This window comes from Uloborus diversus, chromosome 6, assembly GCF_026930045.1.
Source record: "Uloborus diversus isolate 005 chromosome 6, Udiv.v.3.1, whole genome shotgun sequence".
NCBI lineage: Eukaryota > Metazoa > Arthropoda > Arachnida > Araneae > Uloboridae > Uloborus > Uloborus diversus.
The window spans coordinates 100,815,690-100,842,696 of record NC_072736.1 but is presented as its reverse complement, the minus strand read 5'-3'; the positions used below and the strand labels follow the sequence as shown (position 1 = coordinate 100,842,696).

The 27,007-nt window shown below is 31.4% G+C and overlaps 1 protein-coding gene across 1 annotated transcript in view; it reads right to left on the bottom strand.

Annotated features, from left to right (window-relative positions):
• LOC129224888 (protein fantom-like) overlaps positions 1 to 27,007 on the bottom strand; it is a 56,410-nt gene extending 29,403 nt beyond the window's left edge. Inside the window, exons 1-14 of the mRNA XM_054859434.1 lie at positions 26,883 to 27,007; positions 25,529 to 25,602; positions 25,029 to 25,168; positions 24,572 to 24,678; positions 21,595 to 21,723; positions 20,470 to 20,667; positions 18,607 to 18,675; positions 18,165 to 18,233; positions 17,777 to 17,889; positions 14,928 to 14,997; positions 14,404 to 14,533; positions 13,147 to 13,247; positions 3,598 to 3,751; positions 976 to 1,130 (exon numbers count right to left, since the gene is read on the bottom strand). Coding sequence (XP_054715409.1) covers positions 976 to 1,130; positions 3,598 to 3,751; positions 13,147 to 13,247; positions 14,404 to 14,533; positions 14,928 to 14,997; positions 17,777 to 17,889; positions 18,165 to 18,233; positions 18,607 to 18,675; positions 20,470 to 20,667; positions 21,595 to 21,723; positions 24,572 to 24,678; positions 25,029 to 25,168; positions 25,529 to 25,602; positions 26,883 to 26,984 — 1,611 coding nt within the window. The 5' untranslated portion in view covers positions 26,985 to 27,007. The remainder of the gene's footprint in view (positions 1 to 975; positions 1,131 to 3,597; positions 3,752 to 13,146; positions 13,248 to 14,403; positions 14,534 to 14,927; positions 14,998 to 17,776; positions 17,890 to 18,164; positions 18,234 to 18,606; positions 18,676 to 20,469; positions 20,668 to 21,594; positions 21,724 to 24,571; positions 24,679 to 25,028; positions 25,169 to 25,528; positions 25,603 to 26,882) is intronic.

Below are 27,007 nucleotides of genomic sequence, written 5' to 3'. Positions count from 1 at the left end.
AGGTTTAACTATAGTAATTTTAGCCTCAATTTTAAAATTCTGCCCAACTTTGCCACCTTATGACGTTCCAATGATTTCATTTGTTTGTTGGGACACCATTTGTTTGCTAGGATAAACGAGCTGCTAATTATTTTAGAGATATCGACTAATTTTTACATTAACATTAAAATCTCTTCAGAAACATTAAAATCTCTTAGTCTCCGCCTAGATAGGCAAGATTTTTTTTTTAATCAATCATTTACTAAATGGTGTGCCAATGAAGTACTCTCAATTGTTATAGAAAAATGAAGCAGTTCCTCCAAAAAAAAGAAAAAATAGTCAAAAATATTCGATTTTGCCATTGAAAGCACAGCTTCAACACAAAATGGTTTGAAAATATGTATAAAGTTCCAAAAAGTTTTTCAGCATTCAGTAAACCCAAAGAATAAAGCTATTTTCAATCTTTTATTTCTATTTCTTCGAGGCAAAATTCCTAGATTCTTATGTTCACTAATAATAAGATGGCAGTTGAAAATTGTTGTAAACCACTCTATTTATAATGGCTGCCTTCTCAAAAGAAATTTGAAAAATAGAAAAGCCTTGGATGAGAAATTTCGCAAAAGTATAATGTAGATCAGCGGGAACAGCACACAAAGGGATTTTTATGGGATGTGGGATTTTGGAAAAAGTTGTGGAAATTGCATAATCCCCCATTTTACAGTGAACCCTGCATAGGAGGATAGAACTGAAAAAGAGTCAAATGTTTCACATAATAGAAAAAAATGAAGAAGCATCTTGAAAAAGGACTAGAAAAAATAATCAGAGTATTGAATAGAGGAACTCTGTATGTTGCATTCATTTTTATCTCATAGAAAATTAAAGAACAGCAAATTTTGAACTTGCACAAGAAATAATCGTACAAAATTCGAAGAAAAGCTAACTGTAATTAGACAAAGAATAATGAGTTCAGAAGAATAGAATGCACTTATTGCTTACTTCAGTTCGTATGTACTTCTCAAAAGGATGGTCAAGGTATAGAGAAAATGTTCGATGATCAGAAAACTCAGGATTATTTGAAGCTGGTATGACCACAGTATACTGATCAGGAAGATCATAAAACTTGTAAGCACAAAATGTTGATGGTTGTATATCTAAAGAGTAAACAGTTAATACAAAATGCTGGTAAATATTGCATATTAAGTGAAGAATTTAACAATATCTACTATATACATAAAAGAAAGTCATGTTAGTTACACTATTTATAACTCAAGAACGGCAGAACCGATTTAGTTGAAAATTGATGGGGAAGTAGCTTAGAACAAGGAAACAGACATTGGATACTTTTTATCCCGTTTGACCGCGCTCCTGAAATATTTGTAATTGCAAATTAAATGTTTAATTAATTGTTCCGTTCTATGAATTCCTAATAGATAGCGGGGTAAGCTTAGTTCTATGAATTCCTAATAGATGGCGGGGTAAGTTAACTCGAGAGGATGCTGGCCGACAGTGTTGATAGCTAAGCTATTGTGCGACTGTTGTAGTCAGCAAACTGATTTTTGAGAATGCGTTTTTTCTTTTTTTTTTCGATATTCAGAGGTACATAATTTGATTTTATAGGATTTTCCTATTGGGTTTTGTTTTCCTTATTTCTACAAGGTTTGTTTTTGTTCTTATAGTTGAAGATAGTTACTTATCTAAGAGAATAATTCGATTTGTCGTATTATTCAATTGTGATTGTTCTTTATAACGTTTCTATTATTGTACTGTTTATTTGGCAAAACGTTTTAAATTGCAGAAAAAAAAAACATTTCACTTGTTAAAGGGCAGGGTTACGGTAGCGTAGTTGCTTGGCGCGTTAAGCGATGAACTATACAGTTGTAGGATTATTTTGAGTTGTAAAGCTCATGTTCATCTTTTTATGTGTTTTGGCAAATAGTTTTGAATTCTAAAGACTGTAATGGGTTTTTGAAAATGTGTGTACGCATTTTAGTTGAAGAAAAATGATCATTTCTCATCAGAAGGGATTGTGGATTTTTTATTCATTGGACTTCCTTTAAATTCTTAGCACGGGCAACGCCGTGCCTGAACTGCTAGTAGTAAATAGCAGCAAAAAGACAAAAACTATGCAGACAAATATTAAAAGTTTTGTTTTTCCTATTAACTGAAACAAATACAGAAAAAGCTGATGAAAAAATGAGCACAAAGTTTGGTCAGTGAAGAAACTGCTTCTGGTCACAATGCATGAGTAAGGATTTCTTTACCCAGAGATAAAGTAGAAAACTGTTAGCTCAAATGTCAAATACAGGTGTGTATCTCTCATAACATGGTTAATTTGTTCTGTGTAGTAGTGAAACCGTGTTATATGAGACTTTTTTATAAATAGTTTTTTTTAGTAATTTTTTAACCTAATTAATCACATCACATATACATATCATAAATCACGTCAATGTGTACCTTGTTATATTGAAACCATGTTCCATGTTATATCGAAACCGTGTTATACGAAACCTTGAAATAATGTAAATCAAGGAATGTGTACCATGTTATATCAAAACGAATTCATAAGGTACAAACCCCCACTGATTTAAAAATAAGATTTGTTATAAACAATAAAACTTATTCATTTTACATACCTTAAATTAAAACTTATGTACAAGAAGAAACTTAATCCATTCTTTTTGTACTGAGAACAAAACGCATTCTATAAGAAAAAAATATCTGCGCTTTTCTGTAGCAATAAAGTTCAAGCAACAACAACAAGACAAAATTAAAAATAAAATAAATAGAACCGTTCCATTTATTTTATTTCATATTCTGTTTCGACTACATTTTCATTTATCGGTTGCCAAATTTAGCTTATATTTAATCCTAATGTTATTTTCTACCTTGCATTGGAAACAAAATAATATTCACCTTTTTGCTTTTAGAACACTGATGAGAAAAATCAAGTATGTATTTAAAAGTTGAAAATTAGTGTTATACGGGGAAACCAAACTTTTGAGCCCGAGACCGACAATTTTTAGTAAAAGTTCCATAAAAACAAAGTAAAAATTTATTACAGTCATTATCATACATTTTTTAACCATGTATTGAACAAAAAATGAATTCTTTCTTTTAAAATTTGTGTTACATCAAAACTGTGTAGTAATGTATTAAAGTTTTGTACCGTGTAATATCGAAACAGTGCTGTAGAAGTACCATGTTATACGAGGGATGCCTGTATTCAAATTTTAAACTTTTCATTCACAATGATTGCAATCAATTTTTATTAAAGTGGGATGGAAGAATACTTCAAGTCAATTATTTTCTAAAGTACAAGCACAGTCCAAATTAAGAAAAAACTATATAGTGTACTCTTTTCGAGCAAGATAGTAGGCACCTTAGAAACTTGTTTGATTGTTCATAAGAAAGTATACAAACAATTTAAAGAACATTTTTCTTTTTAATAGTTCATAAAGATTTCAGCTACATAATTTAATATGATATAATGATACTATGAGACCAAAAGAAAAAATTAGAAAAGTAGTTGATGCAGGAGAAATACATCAAGCATAATGTATAACATATAATGAAGGGAATCCCACATTTTTTTCTTTTTTTACTCACTTATTTACCTACCTTTTTGTCTTGAACTTAAGTTCAATCCTCTGATTATTTTGATGTGTAACTCATTAACATGTAAATCTTTACCAACAGGTTGCTTCAACAAACTCACAGCAGAGGAAGACATTTCTTTGTTATGTTGTATGTACTTCAAAGCTTTCAATTTTTCCTATAGAATTTGTAAAATGTACTTTGTTCAGGTCATAAATTTGATATTAAATTTTCATGTTGGTTAATATATGACAAATATTGATTTAAACAGTATTTTGAACCTTAAACAAAGGTTTGACATCAAAATAATAAAATTTAAACGTTATTTAATACTAAAACCACAATAAAGATAAAAGATATTTGTGCACAAAATTTCAGCTACAAAACATATATAGTGGCTCCCAGAAGTTGTTCGTACACCTACGACTTTCGATGAAATAGGACCCCATCCATAGGTTAGAATTAATGTTTCGGAATACGTATTTAATTCTAAGATCTATGCTCAATTTTTAACAAAACTACATGAACATTTTTTTTTAAAACTAAAACTTAATTTTTTATAATCAAAAACCAAAAAGTGTCGGAAATTTTGTCTCACAAAAGGGGCATTCCAAGGTATTTTTGACATTTATGTAGAGTCCGTAACATGACCTTTTTTGCCATAACTTTTTAATTTAGTTTGATTTGCAAATTATTTTAATTTGAGCTGGTGTGTTGGTAGGAAAAGATCAAAATAAAATAATATGCTAATCAAACAGTAAATTAAAAAGTTATGGCAAAAAAGGTCATGTTACGGACTCTACATAAATGTCAAAAATATCTTGGAATGCCCCAAAAGTCTTCGTACACTTTAAAAAATGTCTATATATTATCGAATAATCTAACTTTTTATCAAGTTATTGTTTAGTAGAATATCACGCAGTATCAACAACACCTTTTAAACATCTGGGAATAGATTTCATTCTTTATTCTTCCTTCTTTTTTTTTTTTTTTTTTTTTGTGTAATTTCTGAGTAAGTGTTCAACCACACTTCGAGTCTTGCTGTTTCTAGCTTTATTTTTGTTTCAAAGTCATATTTTCGTAATTTAGCCTCCAGATATATCTAAATATGTTATATTAAGTTCTAATTAAGATATTGAAGGGGTATTTTCTAAACTTTAGGACAATTTTTGGGGCACTAGACACAAACGTTGAAAATCGTTTGCTTCTTATTATCTTGATAAAAACAAAGTTGTTTCCAATAACCAAATTTTTGGCTAAGAGTTTGAAATTGGTTTTTAAAATATTTAAATGAACAGCATGATTCATTTTTTCATGAAAAAATTACAAACTTCCGAGTCCTGATACTGACATGCACCGTCACATAAGAACTCCTTCACCGTCCTGATTAACTGGTCTAACTAAGTTCTTAAGATTAAGTTCCTAATTTTTTCTTCTATTTATAATTATACAACAATTTAACCAAAAATGTTGAATTCATTTTTATCTGTAAGTAAGACGCATTTCCAAAATGTTTTGAGCATATTTATCATTGACTTTGTGACCAAAAGCTTAAGCTTTCTGTTTTTCGCAAGGCCAAGAAAAATTCTGTGGGAAAAGGTCCCATTTAACTCAGCTAATCAGAGAATTTGGCGAAGAATTTGAGGTGAAAATTGAATGTAAAAATTTTCATTTTACTCTGCAGAAACTTTTATAGCAGTCAAATGTGTATTTTTCATAACTTTTTTTACTGTAAATATCCGATCACGCTTTGTCAACTTTGCCGGTTGACGTTTTCTTACCTTGTTTTCGGTCTGATTCTTTCCTTTAAAGCATTTTATCAAGCACTTTACTATAGAATAGAGTAAATTAACTAATTTACAGACATTTCAAACCGATTTACCGCTACTGTGAGGAAAAAATTCAAACTTTGAATGGTATTTGAGGTTTTTTTACGAATACCAGCCATTTTAAAGTAATAAGCACAATATTAAGGAAGAAATAAACAAAAAATTGAAGCCAAATGACTTTTAAGGGTCAACACAATGCAAAAGTAATAATAAAACGACATATGATAATTTAACTATGAATTTATTCGAAAATATTGAGTGTACGATGACTTTTGTGGCATATTATTTCTCTGTCTTTTCGTTTCTTAACCCATTTCAAAAAGAAGATCAGTCAATATTTTGAAAAATCTGCAGGGTTTTATTTAGAACTAGCAAAAATACCCGGCGTTGCCTGGGTCAGTAATAATTGTATGAAACAATCGCTATTTTCTTTCGTTTTCTGTTTTAACTGAAAGAACTCAAAACACACCGCTTTGACGTAATAAAAAATCGAGCTTCTTCCTTAACCATAAAAGTAAAATAGCAATAAGCATAAAGAACCAACGAATATAAACTTAGAAACGAACGCACAAATTTAAGCATATAAAAATTTGTAGAATTTCCAAAACATGAACTAACAAAAACAAAGATCACTAAAAAATCCGTGCGTTTGCTTCATTTAATTAAATAGTACACACACACACACAAAAAGAAAAAAAAAGCTCTCTATATGTTTCCCTCAGGGTGCGAAAAGTAGAGTTTCCAAATGTTTAAATGACTTTCAACTCATGTTTGCTCCGGAGAAGCCTTGACTCAAAATTTTCATTATGATTACTTTTAATATTGCTGTTGTCAGGCAACGAATTTTTGTAACAATGGGTTTTATATTTAATCACATAGAGTAAAGAAATTACATAGAGAGGCCCAGCTATACTAAGAAATTGAAGCCGGAAGTTGCACCGCTGTATCCCAAGATCCTTAGCTTCTTCCTAAGTATTTTACGATACATCTTTATTCAGAACATTCCATTAATAAATCTAAATTGGTTGTTAATTTAAAGTTAGATATCGTTGCAAGTTTATGAAGCACGTTTTTGAAATTGCTGTAAAACATGAATTAAAATGCAAACCAATCCGCCAGCTACTTTATATGGTCGCTTTGCGAGATTGGTGAAAACTATACTCACGGAGCGATCATGTTATCATAACCCCACTTTCATTGCACCGCTGTATCCCATAATTCCGGCTTCAATTTCATCTCCTTTTTACCATAGACGGGGCCTCTCTATGTATATTTCTTTACTCTATGTTTAATCATAACATGGGGAAATTACACGAAATTTCCTGTTTTCCAACATAACTTTTTTAAATAAGTTTTTTAGCAATAAATTATAGCTTAAGTTGTTCCCTGATAATGTAGCTATCTATGGTGAAAAAATGGTTAAAATCCGTCCAGTAGTTTTGAAGTTTACCCCGGACATCCGGACAGAAGTAGCCCTTTATACGAGGTAGGGTAAAAAAGTTCCCGGAATTGGTTAATACAATTTAATTGAAAATATATATTACATTCTTACATTATTTTCCTTCAAAATACTCTCCTCCTGCATCCACACACTTATTCCAGCGTTCGTACAATTGTTGGAAACACTCCTGAAAGCCGGTTTTTGAAAGTTCTTTCAGCTGCTTCGTCGCATTTTCAATCACCTCCGATGAATTAGCAAAACGACGTCCCTTCAATGCTAATTTCAGCCGTGGAAACAGGTAAAAATCTGGTGGTGCAAGATCGGGAGAATATGGTGGGTGTTCCAGAGTGGTAACATTGTTCTTAGCTAAGTTCTGTTTCACCAATAGAGAGCGATGTGAAGGGGCATTGTCATGCAACAAAAACCAATCATAATCTGCCCATCTGCAGGTCTTTTTCGTCGAATTGAATCTCGTAACCGTTTTAAGATCTCTCTGTACATTTCTTTATTTACTGTTCTCCCTTCAGGAATAAATTCATAATGAATCAAGCCACGGTAATCAAAAAATACCTCCAACATTACTTTACCCCGGCTTCTGCCCAAGCGAAATTTTTGTTTTCTGGGTAAACTTTTTGACTTCCATTCAGCAGACTGCCGTTTCGTCTGAGAGTCGTAAAGAAAGCGCCAAGTCTCATCACCTGTTATAATTTTGCGCAGGAAGCTGTCGTCTGCATCTGCCATTTCAATCAAGTCCCTGGACATGGTCACTCTCATTTCCTTTTGCTCAGGGGATAACATTTTCGGAACCATGTGTAAGCAAACACGATGCATGTTCAAGTCATTATGAAGAATGCTGTGAACACTCCCATGTGAAATACCAAGTTCGGAGGCAATAGTATCGATGTTTGTTCGCTTGTCCGCATGCACAAGTTTTCGAACGCGCTCAACATTGTCATCTGTAGTGGAAGTGGAAGGCCGCCCAGTCCGAACATTATCTTCAATTGTTGTGCGACCGCCAAGGAAACGCTTGTGCCACTCGTAAACTGCCGATTTCTTCATCGCAGAGTTTCCGTATGCTTTTCTCAGCATCTCAAGAGTCTCTGAGGGTGATTTCTCCAGCAACACACAGAATTTAATATTGCCACGTTGCTCTAATGACGACATTACACAATTCGACGAAAGAGAAATCAGAGACTACAATATTAATACACCGCACGCACGAGACTAACAACATCTGCCTATTGAACCTCATATGACCTTTACTAGCGGTGATGCCAACCTCCCAAACACAAATTTCCCTTCCAGCGAACAAATACTTGACTGTAAGCGACTATTCCGGGAACTTTTTGACCCTACTACGTATATAACTAGCTGCGTTGCCCGGCTTTGCCTGGTCTATTTTGAAAACAAAAGTTGTGTCAAGTGACGTATATTCAACGATCAGGCATAAATAAAAGAAAAAAAAATCATCATGCAAAATTTCCCCTCCAAACAATGACGATAGGTATTAAAATACTTTTAAGAAATTAAAATAAAATGAGAAAGATGGATTTAAAAAGCGTAACCATGGAAACACAAAATAAAATAAGTTTCAGAATTGAAAATGAGAAAGATGGAAATAATGAATTCAAAAAGCATTACCGTGGAAATGTAAAATAAAATGGCTAAACACTTGAATAGAGAACAGATTTTTGAACTTCATTTAATTCGCTTGTAACTTTTTTTCTAATGGAGATAGAGGGTTAAACTTTAATAAAGGGGGATAGAGGGTAAAAAACCAAAGATCGAGTTAGATCTGGAGTAAAAATGGTAGATCTTTTCAATGGCGTCAAAAAGAAAACTGTAGGACAATTCCTTCACTTTTTATTGATAAATTTAATGAAGAAAGTAGTGCCTAAATTTCAGCTAAGCATAAAGAAATTCGAGATAAAAACTTAAAAAACTCCCGCCGCAATTAAGTTAGAGCGTTGGAACAAATTGCGTAGAACGCGGAAAATTCTTCCCTTTCCAACGATATATAATGTTACTTATTGCGAGTAATTTTTCACCCCCATATTCGGGAATTTATGTGAAAATTGGGCCTAAATTGGAATAAAAAAAGAACTATTCATCGAATTGTTTTCGAACTGGTCTGCAAACCTTTTCAAGACTTAAAGGAACAAATTGTGAAAATTTCAGCAAAATCGGCAGGGTAGTTCTCGAGTTTTGCAAGTTCAAACAAACAGACGCTTTTTGGACACTTCATTTTATACTATGTAGAGAAGATAAGGATGCAACTCCTAAGAAATCAATAAATATCGTAGTTGCTCCGGAGAAGCCTTGATTCAAAATTATCATTTTGATTACTTTTAATATTGCTGTTGTTAGGCAACGAATTTTTGAAACAATGGGTTTTATATTTAATCATAACATGGGGAAATTACATGAAATTTACTGTTTTCCACCATAACTTTTTTAAACTAAGTTGTTATGGAATAAATTATAGCCTAAGTTGCTCCCTGATAATGTAGCTATCTATGGTGAAAAAATGGTTAAAATCCGTCTAGTAGTTTTGAAGTTTACCCCGGACATCTGGACAGAAGTAGCCCTTTATGTATAACTAGTGATACCCACACGGCCTCGCCCGCAATAGAAAAATCAAAAGGTCTTTTGGTTCGCCTGAATATTTACAAATAATGTATAGTGAATTTTCTCGCCAGTTGGCTTGTACCGACGTTACGGTTCCACGTTATGATAATTTCGTATCTCGCCAACTGGCTTGTGCCCATGTTACGGTTTCATGTTACGATAATTTCGTAATTTAGGATACTTTTTTTCTTAAAATTGGAATAAAAAAAGAACCACATTGAATTTTCGAAAAATCGTTTTGAGGTGCACACCCCCATGCTACATACTAACCTTGTGCCAAATTTCATGAAAATCGGCCGAACGGTTTAAGCGCTATGCGCGTCACAGACATCCTACGGACATCCTACAGACATCCTACAGACATCCAGACATCCTCCGGAAAGAGAGACTTTCTGCTTTATTATTAGTAAAGAAGATGAGGATGCAACTCCTAAGAAAGCACTGTCATGCTTGCTCCAGAGAGGCCTTGATTCAAAATTTACATTATGATTACTTCTAGTGTTGCTGTTGTTAGGCAACGAATTTTCGGAACAATGGGTTTAATCTTTAATCATTTGATGTGGAAATTACATGACAGTTACTGTTTTCGATCACGACCTTCTTAGACTAAGTTTTTTAGCAATAAATTATAGCCTAAGTTGTTCCCCGATTATGTAGCTATCTATGGTGAAAAAATGGTTAAAATCCGTCCAGTAGTTTTGAAGTTTACCCCGGACATCCGGACAGAGATTAGCCCTTTATGTATAAAGATGAGGATGCAATTCCTAAGAAAGCAATGTCATGCTTGTTCCAGAGAGGTCTTGATTCAAAATTTACATTATGATAACTTTTAATATTGCTGTTGTAAGACAACGAATTTTCGAAACAATGGGTTTAATCTTTAATCATTTGATGGGGAAATTACATGACATTTACTGTTATCGATCACGGCGATTTTAGACTAAGTTTTTTAGAGATAAATTATAGCCTAAGTTGTTCCCCGATTATTTAGCTATCTATGGTGAAAAAATGGTTAAAATTCCTCCAGCAGTTTTGAAGTTTACCCCGGACATCCGGATAGAGATTAGCCCTTTATGTATAACTAGTGGCACCCGTACAGCTTCGCCCGTAATAGAAAAATTAAAGGTCTTTTGGTTTGCCTGTATATTTACAAATAATGTATGGTGAATTTTCTCGCCAATTGGCTTGTACCGACGTTATAGTTCCACGTTATGATAATTTCATATCTCGCCAATTGGCTTGTGCCCATGTTACGGTTCCACGTTATGATAATTTCGTAATTTATGATAGTTTTTTTCTTAAAATTGGAATAAAAAAAGAACCACATGGAATTTTCGAAAAATCGCTTCGAGGTGCACACCCCCATGCTACATACTAACTTTGTGCCAAATTTCATGAAAATCGGGCCGAACGGTTTAGGCGCTATGCTCGTCACAGACATCCTACAGACATCCAGACATCCTCCGGACAGAGAGACTTTCTGCTTTATTATTAGTAAAGAAGATGACATAGGAACGATGTAAAAAAATATTGGACTTCATATTCGAATTCAGTTTCGTGTTATGCCACTGTAATTACAGAAAATATACAAGTGCATTAAAATTGTTAGGGTGAAAATGGGGGAGGAAGAGAAAGAGAGAGAGATCAAAAAGAGAGAGAGAGAGAGAATTTTAGTTTAAAACTAAGCACTTTGTAGAACCTGTAAGAGTGTTGCAGTTCAACTTGAAAACTTTCATACAAATAATGCTGGATTCATAGCCTTATTTTTATTTATTTATTTATTTATTTAATTTATTTTTTATTTATTTATTTTTTTTTCATTATTTATTTATTTTATTTATTTATTTTATTTATTTATTTATTTTATTTATTTATTTATTTATTTATTTTATTTATTTATTTATTTATTTTATTTATTTATTTATTTTATTTATTTATTTATTTATTTGGTTTTGCTGCTCAATGATTCATAATTTCATAATCTCAATAAGTGAAATTTTAAAAATTTAGTACATTTACATGAGAACTCATGAGTGAGTTACTGAAACCTCAATTAATGCATCACATGTAAGTACCAGGAAAGATTTTATAAATGCAGTAGCAGCTTGACAGATTGATTTTTTTCATATCTAACCATTTATTTCAAATTATGGATGTGGAAAAATGATACATGAGGATAAGCATAAAATATCCTGTTTTGAAAAAATAGAGTGCAAGCAATATACTGACAGACTGGTTATCCCACCCAGAGAATGCAGTTTTGTACTTGTTGTGGACTCATCAGTCTGGAATAGAGAATAACCAAGCTGAAGGCAAAAGTCATTACATTGAAGCGGAGAGAGCCAACACAAACTGCTAGACAAAGTAAATTTATCTAACCAGCGAGAGTCCCCAGACATGGTGTGATTCAGTTCGTAAATTAAATGCAACGCTTTGGTATCAAGCAGTAAATTACGGCCCTTTATTTAGGGCCAAGGCAGAACAACGTGCAATATATTCCCTATTCCTGATTGATGCGGCCATAACAAGGACGAAACTGCAGTCTCTGAATAGGATAACCAGACTGTGACTCGGAATAGGGGGGTATACTCCCAACCCCTCTCTCTTTATTTTTATGTTATATTAGTTATGGTTGAATGTTTGTTATACACAGTTAGTTATCTTGAAACCTTAAGAATCATAAGCATTGGTAGATCATCATTCACGTGGAAACGCAGTTCAATTCTGAGCAATATTTTAGCCGACATTTTCCCCCAAACATCTCTGAACCCCCAAAACTTTGCGAAACATGTGTGAGAATATGGCACACAATTGAGTTGTGTTACAGCATGGATAACAAACATTTACCATAACCTCAGCTCCCAACTTTTGAAAATCTAAATTAGCAGCGGAGTTTTGAGCAGGGGGAGGGAGGAGGGTTAAACGGCCCATTTAACAACAAATGTGACAAATGCAATGAATAATTTATGTTCATAAAAGCCTGAAACTAACCCTTCCTCCCTCTATTTTGTAAACAAAACTAATAAATTGGGAGGGAGGGTAGGTTATAATTGAGAGTTTTTGAGAATTGTGCTGTGTTACAATATGGATAACAAACAATTCACCATAACCTCAGCTCCCAACTTTCTAAATTAGTAGCAGAGATTTGTGAGGGGGGGGACGGGGGCATATAATAATGTATTTAAATTAAAATATGAAAGGGAAAAATATAAATTTATAAAATTGAAGAAAATTCAGTTATTTACTTAAGATGTTGAGAATCTTTGGCTTGCAAACTCTTTTTCATGGTATACATTAGAAAAAATGCAAAATTGTCAAGGTAGGTGCTACAAAATATGATACAAAATACTGAACAAAATCATGCTAGGTGTTTTCAACAGAAGGATTCCAAAAATTTGTTTCGTTCGCTATGAATGTTGAATAACAAGAAAAATTGAATGTTCACCGCACCTGAGCATTCAAGCTTTCTTAAAAGTGAAAAACAAAGCAGTCTTTTTCCTTCCTTCATTGGTGTTGTTGCCATCAAAAAATTCAGTAAAATACAATTAGAAGCAAAACTTGAGATAAATTATGAAGATTAGGAAGCCCTTAATATATTGACAACAATTTTAAATCTAATTAAGACAGTTTGTTTGATCAAACTAATTTAATGAGAAAAAAAGGTAAAAATAGAACCTTAAACAGCCTGAAAGTTTCCTCCATCGGTACTTTTAAACGCACCCAAAACTCCACTGATCCCAAAGAAATATCAGAATCTTCTACGCCTGAAATAAAATCTAAATTAATTTCATGTCATGTGTCATTAAATGCACAATAAAATATATTATTTTTAAACAAAAAGAAAACTTAAAGAAATAAAATGAAAACCTAACTTGTTTACAACAGCTTTAACTAACAGAGTGATAGAATGTAATAATCAAATTGACTATGAATGTTGGTAAAAAGAGCAGACATTTGAGCAAAGATGAATTTCAAAATTTTTTTAAACCATCCATATTAAGAATGTATTGGCAATGTGTGTGCAATTTTTCGTCTTATTTGTTTCTTTTTTTCTTTTTTTGCATTCCCGTGCTAGCTTTATTATTTTTTTTAAAGTTTTCCTGTTAGAAAAGTATCCAATTTTTGGCCGAAGGAAAAAGTTGGCAAGCAAGAAGGAACGTGTTGGAAATATCCTTCAAAATGAAGTTTAGGGGAATGGAGTTTCAGCCTTTGGAATGGAGTTCAGCTCGGCTGTTGCTACAGCTACAACGTACTATCCTGTTCGAAATCTTGTGCTTTCAATCACCCCTTGAGTTTAGTAGGGAACTGCCAGAAGCCACAGGGGCCACATCAGGGAAGTAAGGGGCCTGTTGAGTTACAGAATTTTTTTTTTCTTGGGGGGGGGGGGGCTAAAAATGTCTGATTTACATATGAGAAATGGCCTTGAAAATCGTCACCGAAAGACGTCTGCATTTTCCGAATGGTTTCTGTTTGGGCTGTTGCGCAGTTTCTGACAGAATTTGATGCAATGATTTTGTCTTTTTTTTTTAAATTAAAAAAAAAAAAACTCTACATACAACCTCAGTCAAACGCTGTTTATCAGAAACAGATGCTATAGACATAAATGAAAAAATTACACATGAGCACAAAGGCTCAAGGTCAGCTCAAGCAAGCACGCTGAATTCATATTTATTTGGTTTCCCCGTAAAAATAAGGTCAGAGCCTTTTTTAACAGACCTCTTGTGGGTCATTTAAAACGTATTCTAGTACTTCGGTATAGAAAGTAGATTTAAAAAAAACAAATCTACTTATAATTAGTCACAATTTGATTTATTATTTTCTACAATTATAACTAGAGACATTTCACAAAACCTAATGATAAAAGAAACTACATCTTAAAGTAGATAACTAACTACTAACTCTAATAATAAAAATTCATAAAATAGAACATACTAATCAAAGACTGGGTTCCATGAATTCTACTAACAGACTTGGATATAATGTCAGAAAAATGTAGTTGTGATGTAGCAACTGTTTTATAATCCACACCAAAACACTCATGAAGTTCCAGCGTAATTGCATTCTGAAACATAAATCACAATGCAAGAATCAAGTAAATTTAAAATTATGTATTCTTATATTTCAGAGAAAAATTTTGTGTAACATCACAGTTAACTGTATTTTTTTAAGAGAAAAAAATATTTCAGTTCTACAAATCGAAATTAATTTAATGAACAAAAGTCCATTAAAAAGTTGAAGCAAATTGGATGAAAAAACGAACTAAGTTTAAATGAAAATTTTAGAATAGTCAAATAAAGTAAAGAATTAAAAAGGTAACTTAAAATTAAAACTGGGCGGTCTTCAGACAATGACAATTTTGCAAACAAAATTTTACACAAATGCTATTATTAATCTTTAATTTGAATATGATATAAAGAAATACATTTTTGAAATAGTACAAATAAATTTATAATTACTTCATGAAGATAACACAAAAAATAATCATCCACTTGAACATTATATTGAGCAGTAAAATTAAAACTGGGTCTGCAAAAGAAAAAAAAACTTTAGTTTCAAAAATTAACTTATCACAAGCATATAAATTAAACAGTCACATAAATCTGTTCATAAATTCAGCCGTTTTGGAAATGCTTCCACCTTTGGCCTGAAAGCCAATGATCATGCCCTTTTGGACGTCATATAAATTTCTTCATTTCTGCATTGTGCCAACGACTGAAATGTTTTCCGAAGCCCTCACATACCCTTCATATGCCCTCTGGACTGCATATAATTCAATATTACAAAAACTCCAGCTAAAGTGAGGTGAAAAAATATTTTGGGAAAGTTAATACCTCCCTTCCTTATTCCTACCTCATGCTAGCCAATGTTTGAAAATGGGCATGCACACCATTATCTCATCCTACAAAAATTTGCTCAAATTTAATTAAAAACACATAAAATTCAGAATGATGTAAAAATGAGTGCAAAGTGTTAAGTAGTTACAGTGGCCCACACAACTCGGGAGAAATGGTTTTGCATAATTAAAGATTTTGCAAATTTCAGGTCATAAAAAAACTAGATGTAAGAGCTGTACCTTAAAATTGAAAAAAAAAAAGTTCAAAACTTTAAAATATTTATGAATTACTTCATGAAATCACTAATTTCACTAATCACTAATTCTTTCAGCAGTTACTTAAATCTTTTTGCTTTTCTTTGATGACACGTGTCACATACAATATTAGTGTTTCACTGTAACTCTGCAGCAATCTTTTAGCATCTGCTTTCGTTTCATGATATTTCTAATTATTTCTTCAATAGTACACAATGTATAGCATATTGAGCAAAAACACAAACGTATTTTTTAGAATAAATATGCATTTATGTGATTGCATCGCTCGGCATGCATATAATGCATAATATTAAGGCTGAATGTATTATGTGTTAAAAACAATACTTTAGGCAAATAATCCCGATTTGAACCATAGATCGAAAGAAATAAGCATGCAAAGAAAATATGTAGCAACAAAAAAAGGGGGGGGGGAGTGAATCGATGCAGATTTTGGCTATTGGCGGATTTCAAGTCGTCAGATATGTTTGTTTGTTGCTTCAATCTATATTTACTATTTAAATTACCTGATATGAATCAACAAAAATTTTAAGAAAGTTTTAAAACAATGAACAAAATCTTGATAAATAACTCACAGCATTGGCATATATTTGCATAATTTTAGTATCTGAATTTCCTAATTTTGATATTTCACTGCCTTCCGAAATGCCTTGAATGAATTTTTAGAAAAAAAGGAATAATCCAGCTTGATTCAACACGGCTGCAACTGGTTTGAAATTCCAAAATGGAGGTTGCGTAAGTCCTCTGTTATGGAATATGACATACGACAAAAGTTAAAAATAATGGAAAGAACAAAATTAGTGAGATCAAAGTGCTAGAATGATACAGCAAACCAAAACGGGAGAAGTTTACAGACGCTGATGCAATCGGATTTTGAAATGCGTAAAAAATCGTGACTAACGCACGTTAAAGGTTAGCAAGTATGCTCCCCTATCCGACAGCCGAATTTTTAGTGGACTAGAGAATTTGGGAAAAAGTCATGCATCAAGATCATTGATCGGGAAAGGGATTTAGGATTAGTGAATGGTAGAAACATTGTCGACTTCAATGAAAATAATGGTCGTCAAAAGGTGCAAATTGGTCACGTTTGAAGCGACTACCGACCGCGAGTTTTGAGCTTTACTCTTTACCCCTAAACTGATTTAGGTACCTTTTTTTGCTTTTAATTTCTCTTTTTGTTTCATTCTGAACTGCATTTTTGTACTTAAAGTAAAATGTAGAAAGTTTTAAAAAAGTCTTTCCAATTCAAAAATAGTCTGCAGACCTCCTCAAGAATCCGTATAAGACAACGCAGAATCGGTTTCTGCTATGGGGCACTAAAGCAAGGGCGCCCATATGGGAGGCAAGTGGGGGCTCAAGCCCCTCCCCCCCCCTAGAAATGAGAACTTCCTTGCTTTTAGTGACTTTTCCTTTGCAAAAATGTATAAAAAAAAATTTCCAGCCATTAATGAAAAAAATGACAAATTTTAATATCTATAATCTGTACTGAAATCGGTTTCCATGGGGAAAATATTCTGCTAAACCATGGGGGAATTTTTTGAGCCCCTACCCCCTTAAAATATTGCATATGGGTGCCCTTGCACTAAAGTAATTATTGTCTCTAAGCTACTGAACTCTATCATGAACTGAAAAAAGGGCTCTTTTTCTTTTTTTTTTTCTTTTCTAACCTTCATTTTAAAAAATTCTTGTTTAAATTCATAGGTCAAATAGAAAATCTAACCTTCTTGTGTTTTGAAGCTTTAATTATTAATGATTTTTTACAAATTCAAAAGTAATAAAACAGCATACAAAAATTTTAAGGCCAAAGAATTTGTCATCCATCTGAAGAGAAATGAAAAAAATATGAGAAGCAATGATCTTTATTTCCGATAATATTATTTGCAGGAACTTAGAAATTAAAGCAAAGTAAAAGTAATATTTTACTTTTATAACAAAATATAAACCACGCTGAAACACAAATAACAAATTTAAAATGAAAGCAAAGCTTAAGATCAAGTATTAAAATAAGTTATTTTGCTTGATATGGTTAATACGCACAATGTTCGTGCTTTTGAAAGAGTTTGCAAAGATACACCAAAAAAAAAAAGGAAAAAAAATTAAAATTTTAATAAAATTTCATAAAAGTTAATCAACCAGCAATGTTTCAAATATTATATTTCTTTAAAGAGCAAAATTTGTTGAACTTAACAATCTAGTTACTTTTGAGCAGAAACAACAGGAGTAGACTGTAGTTCAAATTCATAAAAATTCCAAGTCATGAAGACATTTGGATTTGAGCCAAGTTTTTTCTTCCCAGCATTATTGAAATCAATCTGTAAAGTCAAATAAACTTTAATATAGAAAAAGTAACAGTTTCAAACCTGTTTTATGAGTATAAGGAAAAATAATAGGTCAAATTATGGAATGAATTAAGTACAAAAATTGGTTTCTGTAATTAAATCTCAAATCTTAACTCACATGAGGAAAAATACCCATAATAATAAGCAGGGCTGGGGAGCCCAAGGAAAAATTACCAACTAAAATTAGTCCGACTCCGACTTGACAACCCTGATAATAAGCATAAAACACAAAAATGTATGCTACATACTTTGATAATATGGATTTCAAAAATGTTTTCTCCTCTACTCAAGGTCTCAGTTCTCAGCATTTCATTATCCTGTGAATGAGAAAATAAAAAAGCATGGCGTTAATATAACATACTGCTCAACACTGAAAGGTAAAACTAACAACATTATTAAAGGCACAAATATTTTTCTGAAATACATCTAAAAAACCTTTCTTCTCTAACAAAGTCCTTAACATTTAGAAAGAAAAGTTAAACATATAAATTATTCTTTATATGATATTACTAATGTTCAATATGGGGTGCAACTTTAAATCCTTAAAGCCATTTTAATATTTATATGCATAAAAATGAATTTGTAAACTAAAATAAAATCCTTTAAAACTCAGCTATAAAAATAAACAACTTTTTTTCTTGTATAAGAATATAAAAATACTTAAGTTAAATGAAACGAAACAACACTTACACATTCATCATCAGGAATGGTAAAACTTTTGGTTCCATAAGCAATATCATTCAGTTGTTTTTCAAGTTTCTTTAAAGGAAGAAAAAATATGATTAAGAATAGCTTTGCATTCAAATAAGGAAAATACACTAAGACACAAACAAGTGAATCTTGAAGAAGGGGAATGTGGGGCAAAGTAAAATAGTTAAGATGACTGAGTTTTTCCAAAATGAACAAATCATAATTGATGGTATACTAGTATCAGAGTAGAAAATATGCATTAAATAGAACAAAAAATCAGTTCAAATTTGCTTGTGCCTCTATCCCCCAACTTTTAAAAATGTGGAGAAGTAAAAACGAATCTTGCATTTAAATTGATTTCCATGTTTTCTCCAAAAATTGGGAATGTTTTGCCCATCTAGGTTTAGCCGTGTTTTTTTCTTGCAAATACACTCTTTGCAAGGAAAGAAAATAAAATTTCATAAATTTTATAATCATGTTTACTATTGAAGTGGTCCATTTTTGCAAATTTCTGTTATCTATCGCGTTTATTTTGTACTAACATCAATAAAATATGTATAATGTACAGGTTTTTCATTTTTGCTTCCTTACGTTCCTTTTAAGGTTTTACATTGCGCTTCTGTATAAATAGAGTTCCATTTCACTTGTAATCATCTATAAAAAAAATTGGCGAATAGAAAATTCGGCTTTTACCGCACTTTTTGGACAGCTGGCCGTTTACTTTAATTAAAGCTTCTAATTGACAGGTAAATAATATATAATTGCATCAGAATATGCCAGTATCTATTTCTTTATTGTTTCGTTAAAACAGTAGGACTGAAGACGGGGTGATAAAAAGAAAAGTCGATCATAAATGCCGCAACGACAAAAAAGTCACTTACGAAAATTTAACTTTTAAACCCGCAGATGCCGTGGCATTCCTTCCAGAAATTACTGTATAGCTATATAATGAAAAGCTCACGATTCGCTTGTTTCTTTTTATTTTCAAAATTGAAACATGCAGAAAATTATTGGTGCGGCATTGTAAAAATAAGAATCAATTCACAATTAGAAGTGCTATACTAAAGAAAGAAAAATTAGGGGGGGAAAGGAAAAAGTAGGAAAATAAGCTCTAAAAAGTAGGAAAAATAGGAACTTTTTGGGGTCTGAAAGAACCAGTAAATAAAGGATTGAATGAATAAATGAAAAGATTATGAAACAATGAACAATAATTAAAGGAATAAATCAATATAAGAAAAATAAATAAGCGAGTAGAAGAATGAATGAATAAGAAAATCAGTGAATGAATGAATAAATAAGTGATTTACTAAATGTAGAAATGCAAATGAATTCATTACTAAATGAAAACGTAAGTGATTTATATTAAATGATTGAGTGAGTAAATGAAACAAACTATTTCACTTTGCCCCATATCATTTTTTTTTCAATTTTTTTGACTAATAGTACAACTTATTTAAAATACAAATAGGCTCAATATTAACTAAATTTTTACTGCATTGAATATTAGGAGGTCTCAATATTTAAAATGTTAACAACAAAAACTTTATCATTTATAGTAACAAAAATAATTTTTGACTTACAACAAAATATTACAATATGAATCTCATTTTTTATTAAATTGTCTGTATTAAAAAATGCTTAAATCTTCGGCGGTATTTTTGTTCCTGACTAGAATAGAGCATGGTGGAATAGAATAGCACATATGGTACTACATAGTTCTGACCCATAAAATGCTATTTTCTAAAACTGGAAAAAAAAAAATCAAAAAATATTGTTTGTGAAATTTTCTTTACTAATTACAAGGAGTTCAAGGTTCAACAAACTTTAAAACAAAAAGAAAAGCATTAGGGAAGGAAAACGTACCTGAATTCGTGCAGCTCGTAAATCAAGCAAGTGTGAATATTCTTCTACTTTGGCAGCAAATTCTTTTTCTTGCTGATCAAGCTTTTCTGTCAGAGCTTTGACTTCAATCTGGGAAGCCTTATTTACATCATATTGAGTCATGAGTAGATCTCGAATATTGTGTAGCTCCTTGACAGTCTCTACGTGATCTAATTCAGACTAGACAAAAGAGTACATGATACAATAATGTAAATATGATACACTGCAGACTTGAAACATCAAATTTTAAGTGTAAACTTTTTTTTTTACACTCATGTGATCAAATTTCCCAAATAAACATGCTACAGTAGTTTCTCATACATTTATCCACTAATTTGATTTGTTCACGAATTGTTCTCAACAGTTTTAATTTTTGAAAACAAATCTGTCACAATAATAATTACTTTGTCTTCATTTTCTTTGTCTTCATTATAATAAAAGATTGAGTGTAAAAATATAATATGCCCCAGTTGCAAACTTTAAAAACATAATAACAACGCCAGGCAAATCAGACACACAAAATCTGACAGAAATCGAACAAAATGATGGGAATGAACAGTATTATCAAATAGATGATGTAAAATTCCTTTTTTCTTCCCCTTTTTGAACACATTCCAAGGTCAGGAAAGCGGCATGAAAACAATGGGACAAGCTTAAAAATGATGTATCTTGATGAGTTAAATAATTAAATAGAGAAAAACAATGTTATTTTACCCCTTTAAGTACACATAATTTACCAATACTAATTTAATTAGTATAATCTTGATATCAAATTTCAAGATAATTAAGTACATTTGTGAAAAAGATTTGGGAAGGCCAGAAGAGTGACTATTGGGTAAGTAAAAAATTTTCTCAGAAAATAATAATGCACTACCTTTTTTTACCTGAATGGAAATAAGTTAAAAAGCTATATTTCAGAATCAAAAATTGAAAACAACTTTCTGAATCATGCAATTCATTTGTTCTTCATAGACATAAAATTCAGTTTTTTGAGAATCGCCCAATAAGGGATGTGTGCATATGAGCTTCAAAGTTAACATTCCTTGTATGATTTACCTTTTGTAATTGAAAAGAGTACCATTACTAAGATTACTTTAGTTAAAATACCTTTTCCAATTTAGCAAGAAGATCATCTAATTCTGCTTGAGGAATATCATCAACAAAACTTATTTTGTTATCTTTCTTCAGTTTCAGCAAGTTCAAAGCTTCACCTAATTCATCAAAACTTACATCTTGCTTTTAAAAAAATGTAAGAAAAATGCAATTAGAAAGTGTTATACATAACAAATACATAATATGTTATCATAAGAAAAGAAAGATTTAGAGTCATTATTTTTAAGGAGATTAATTAGTACCAGGGGCGTAGCTAAGGGGAGGGGTTTGGGGACAACCCCCCCCCCCCCGAAACGTTTGTCTCAAAAAAAAAGAGAAAAAGAGAAGAGAAGAGAAAGAAAAAAAGAAAAAAAAATTAAATGACTTTTTTCTGGGTAACAAAGGTCAAAAATTCACTTTTCTCCCCCCCCCCCCCCAATGCCATTGAAAATCTGCTCCATGAGTGACCCTCAAGCGTAAAGATCCTCTGCTGCGACAATTTTTCGATAATTGACTGAAATTTGACACTTCGCTTTAGAAATGAGATTGATTTGTTAAATCCATGTATATGTAGCCTTTCTTCGACATAGATTCTGCAAATTGTTGAATATGTTTAATTTTGTGAGTGGCGCAGCGGGAATATTGCATACAGTCGAATCTGTAGATTTCGAACTTCACAGGAATGAAAAAAATCGAGATAAAGAGGTTTTGAGATACGGGGGCTTTAAGAAACTTTATAGAAATTGGGAATATGATGGTGAAAATTTGAAATCAAGAAAATATGAGCTCTTGATTAAAACTCCTCTGTATTAGTTTTGTTAGGTATTTATTCTGTTATTACATTATTAAGTGCTTTATTACGAGTTTAAGGAATCATTTTGACACTAAAAGAAACTTTAAGCATATTTTTTTCAAGAAAAAGTCTTTTATTGCTTTTTGGTCCCTGATTTTTTTTTTTCTTTTTCTTTTTGATTCATTATTTATCTTCTTGAAGTTAGCAATTGCTGCAAATCTAACTTGGCCAATATTCTACGATTTTCCTTTTTTCATCAAATGAAAAAATTTTATACTTTCTTTTTACTCCTATCATTTCAGTTTTCTAAGGAATCACAATTTTAAGAAAGAGAGCAACCAAAGAACAGTACTAATCCAGATAACAGAGCGAAATGGCTTTTAACTTCAATGACCTTTAATCATGAACTTGAAATGTTCATCCTAAATATCAAACCTGTGAATTTCACCCCTTCCAAGAAAGTGCACGAAACGATTGTCCTTTTGCTAATCTTCCAAGAAAGCCTATTCGTGGAACACACTTCTCCCTTTTTTCCACTGCCCCCTCAGATCTTGAAGACAACTCCTGTGTTTCTGAGTTGAAGAAAATGTTTTTGTTTGCTGCTTTAAAGATCATTGGGCTTCGAATCCGAAAATGATAGCATGAACAGAATTCGAGACGATAGAGGTTTTTGTTGGTCTGGTCTTGTGTGTGTCATCATAGGTCATAATCAAAACGACCTTTGCTAACCATAGAGTATCTATTGCAATCACATTGATTTTTCAGCCAGTATTTACTGCGTGTTCTTTTGGAAACGTACAGTCTGTTTAAAATAGTACATTCTAAGTGAAAGTTGTTGCATAATGAAGCGAGCAAAACCGACAACAAGCTTTTTTAACCCCCCCCCCCCTCCAAAAAAAATGAAAATGACAAAAAGGATTGCTCTAAAAAGAGAAAGTTAACGTCGGCTGAAGAAAACGAAGTACAGTCTGCAAAGCAGCATTAGTCCCATCGAACCCTTCTGAAGGTAATTTCATTTTAATTCAACAGAAAAACTGCTTAGCATTACATGAATAAAGTGTTAAAAAACGAAATAAATCTAGACTATTTCTGTTAGTTTGATTCGCATTAAAAAGTAGAAAATAAAAAAGACTTCTGTTCATAACACTCGAAAATTGCTGTTGCTCTCTCAAATAGATATTTATGTAAATTCTAAAGCAACTAATAAAATTAAAAATAAAAACTTGAGAGGAGAACACATATGCAGCTTTGAGCGAATAACTTTCTACCGCCTACATTTCTTCCCTTTTTTTTAATTCGAATTTTAATAACTGCTTTAAAATTAGCATAAATGTAAATACATAAAAAGCAACATACAAATATAATGATATGAAAAGTAATTTCATTTTTTGTGGGTTATATTTTAAGGAGTCTTTTTTTTTTAAATTTTATTTCATACTTTTAGTGCAAACCAAGTTAATAAAAATAGTCTTTATAGTCTGACCACCGATGAGATTGAAAGTCAAACATCCAGTTTACAGGCGGAAATGGATGCATCTATTAGCTTTCAGGGGTGCCAGCTTTTGTAGATGTGTGTTAGCCTCTAAATTAAGCAGTCATGCTGAAATGAACGGAACACGCTCATTGGTTTGGATTGACTGGTTTTGACAAAACTGTTGCTAGAAAATTTCACTTTAAATTAAATGGAGGGAAAATAAAAAAAAGTTGAATTTTCCATAACATTAAAAAAATATTTAAAAAATTCTTCGCTTTTGTTTTGTTTGACACAAGTGTCGGACTTGAGGCACTCCATTTCAAAGTCATTCCAAAGTACGTAAGATTCACCTCCCTTTTATTTTTTTAATGCTAAAAAAAGTTATATATATATATATATATATATCTATATATATATATATATATATATATACACATACACATATATATAAATATAAATAAAAGAAGTCCCCCCCCCCCGAAAGTCGGGTCTAGCTACGCCTCTGATTAGTACATAAATTTGAAAGCAAGCACAATCAAGTACTGGATACAAATTAAAATTAAAATACCCAACAGAAGTTCAAAATAATGAGATTCAAAAAAAAAAAAAATGAAAGTAACAAATGTTTCACAAATAATTCAATATTATTTGCACAAAGGAAACATCAAAAGAAATGTTCAATAGTATACTTTGTCAATAACAATATAGCTAAATAAATTACTTACTGATTTCAAGACATTAACTTTAACTTCTAATTCTTCAAGGTGTGACTTTACTTGATTAAAATGATCTTTAAGTTGAGTGTGGGCTTCTTCTTTTACAGCAAATATTTCTGAAAAAATGTATATTTATTTTAATAGAGCATTTGAAATACTCAAAAAATATAGTAACTACAACAAAATGAAAAATGTATGAAAGAAAAATAACAATTTTGACAAGGAGAGTACAGAAAGAAAAAAAAAGAAAAAAAATCAGAAAAAAAAACTAGGGCTCAAAAATGGTTTTGATTTTTCCTCGCTCGTAAAACACTGCTAAACAGTTTAAATACTAAACACTGGTTAGTAATATGTTACCGCATTTAAATTCAAAATAAATTTTGATTCAAATGGTACTTTAATATTTGTCTCTCAAAGCATAAAAGATGAAAAGCAAAATAGTCCAAACAAAGTAAGGAAATGTTACCTTTTTCTTTACTATACTCCTGCTCAATGGCATTCTTTTCTTTTATTTGAAACTGAAGAGATGCTTCCAAATTTGATATTTTTTCCTTCAATATGTCTTCCATTTGGTTAATTGATCGTTCTTTTTCTACAGCAAGAGTGCTTAATAAAAGATTTAAAAAATATGCTGCATTGATGTTAAAAGAAAAGCAGTAAATAGATTATAAGAAATATTGAAAGAGAGAGAGAGAAAATAGGGTTATTAGGAAATAGTGAAAATCGTATTTTATAAACATGTTAAAAACTTCTAGAGCTTTATATATGTTGAAAACTTAAAAAAAAGAAAGATAAATATATTTTATATATCTTCATACTGCCAAAAAATATACAAAAATTATATTATTTTATATACATAAGTGCATTTCTTTAAAATGTTCCCAAAAACTTTTAACTTCACCCATAGTTACACTTTCAGCTAAAAACTTTTAAAAAAATTAAGGAAATACAGTACAATTAACTTACCTCTTAATTAATTTATCATTGGTTTCTCTTAACATTTCATTTTCTCTTTGAATATTCTTGATTCTTTCTTGAAGCTGAAATTATTACAATAATAATATTTAATCTAAATTTTAATACAAAAATGTACATAAGATATTTTGGTAGAAATAAAAGTTGCTTGATAGCTATTCCAAAATGCAAAGCAAGATGCTACTACAGAGCACTATATATACTATCATCCCAATTTGAAAGTCAAGCAAACTATTTCTACTGCAATTAAATTTTTGGAAGAAAAATATTTTTTTCAAAGCAAAAATCAGTTTTTGGGTGTTTGTGCAAGCATAATACACTGATATTTGTACTGCATGCCCGCCCCCCCCCCCAAAAAAAAAAGCTTAAAGCTTTCAAGTCTAAAACTGAATTACTTTATTAGCTCTTTCCTACAGATGAAATTGTTATTAATCTCTAAGAAAAACAATAACAATTAAATTGCTGTACTCGCTTAAAAAGGCATACTAGCTCTTATCAAATAGTACAATATTTTTGGATGGTAAGCCCATTATAGTTTGTAGTCCTGGTAGCAGGATTTTTTTCCTAACAGACTGCAATGCATGTTAAAAGTCAAAAAATAGTCTACAATATAACCAAACATTGTATAAACCGTAAAATTTTTACTGGCACCGAGAAAGGATTTAAAATAAAATGCTAATCTCGCTATATTCTATTCTCTATCTGTAGATCCTATTTCAGAAATTACAATATGAATCGTGATCAGCTAGAGTTTGATCTTTAAGTCCAGAGTTTGTAGCTGGTCATCATATTTCTATTTGCACTTTTTGTACCTCACAGTATCGCACAGTGCTCATGATCAATCAAAATTGTGGTAAATATAAATAAAACTAATATCAGCACATTTTAAATAAGAACTTTAAAAGTATAACTGCTTAAGTGCATACAGAAGTAAAAACACCCCTTTTTTTAGCATTTTCATTAGGGAAAAAACTGCATTTCTTTGAGTAAAATTCAATTATTTAAAGCATTGGAAATGGACAAGGCATTACATTATTGACCACAAAGAACATGAACGCTGAAAAAAATTCTGTAAATAAGATTTTACTTTAATATACTTAAAATGAACTTATCATATTGTTGAATTTAAAATAATTTAGTTAATAACTTCAACTAAAGGATAGCAATTACAATAACACTAAATAATGATCCAAGAGTTGAATGCATAAACTGCTTTTAGGAACACAGTGTTAAGAGTCAACAGAGACATGAATTAATATAAAGTAAAATATAAAAAAAAATGCAGATGATCTCAAAAACAGATGCTTAAACCAGTTTTAGCGGTTATTAAAAAATCATAAAATACCTCAATAGTAGTAGCAGCATTTATTTCTGCTTTTTGCAATTCTCCCAGCAATTCTAAGTTCTTTTTCTGTTCTGCTTTAAATTGAAAATCCATGTCATCCATATTCTTAACCAAGTGGTCATTGT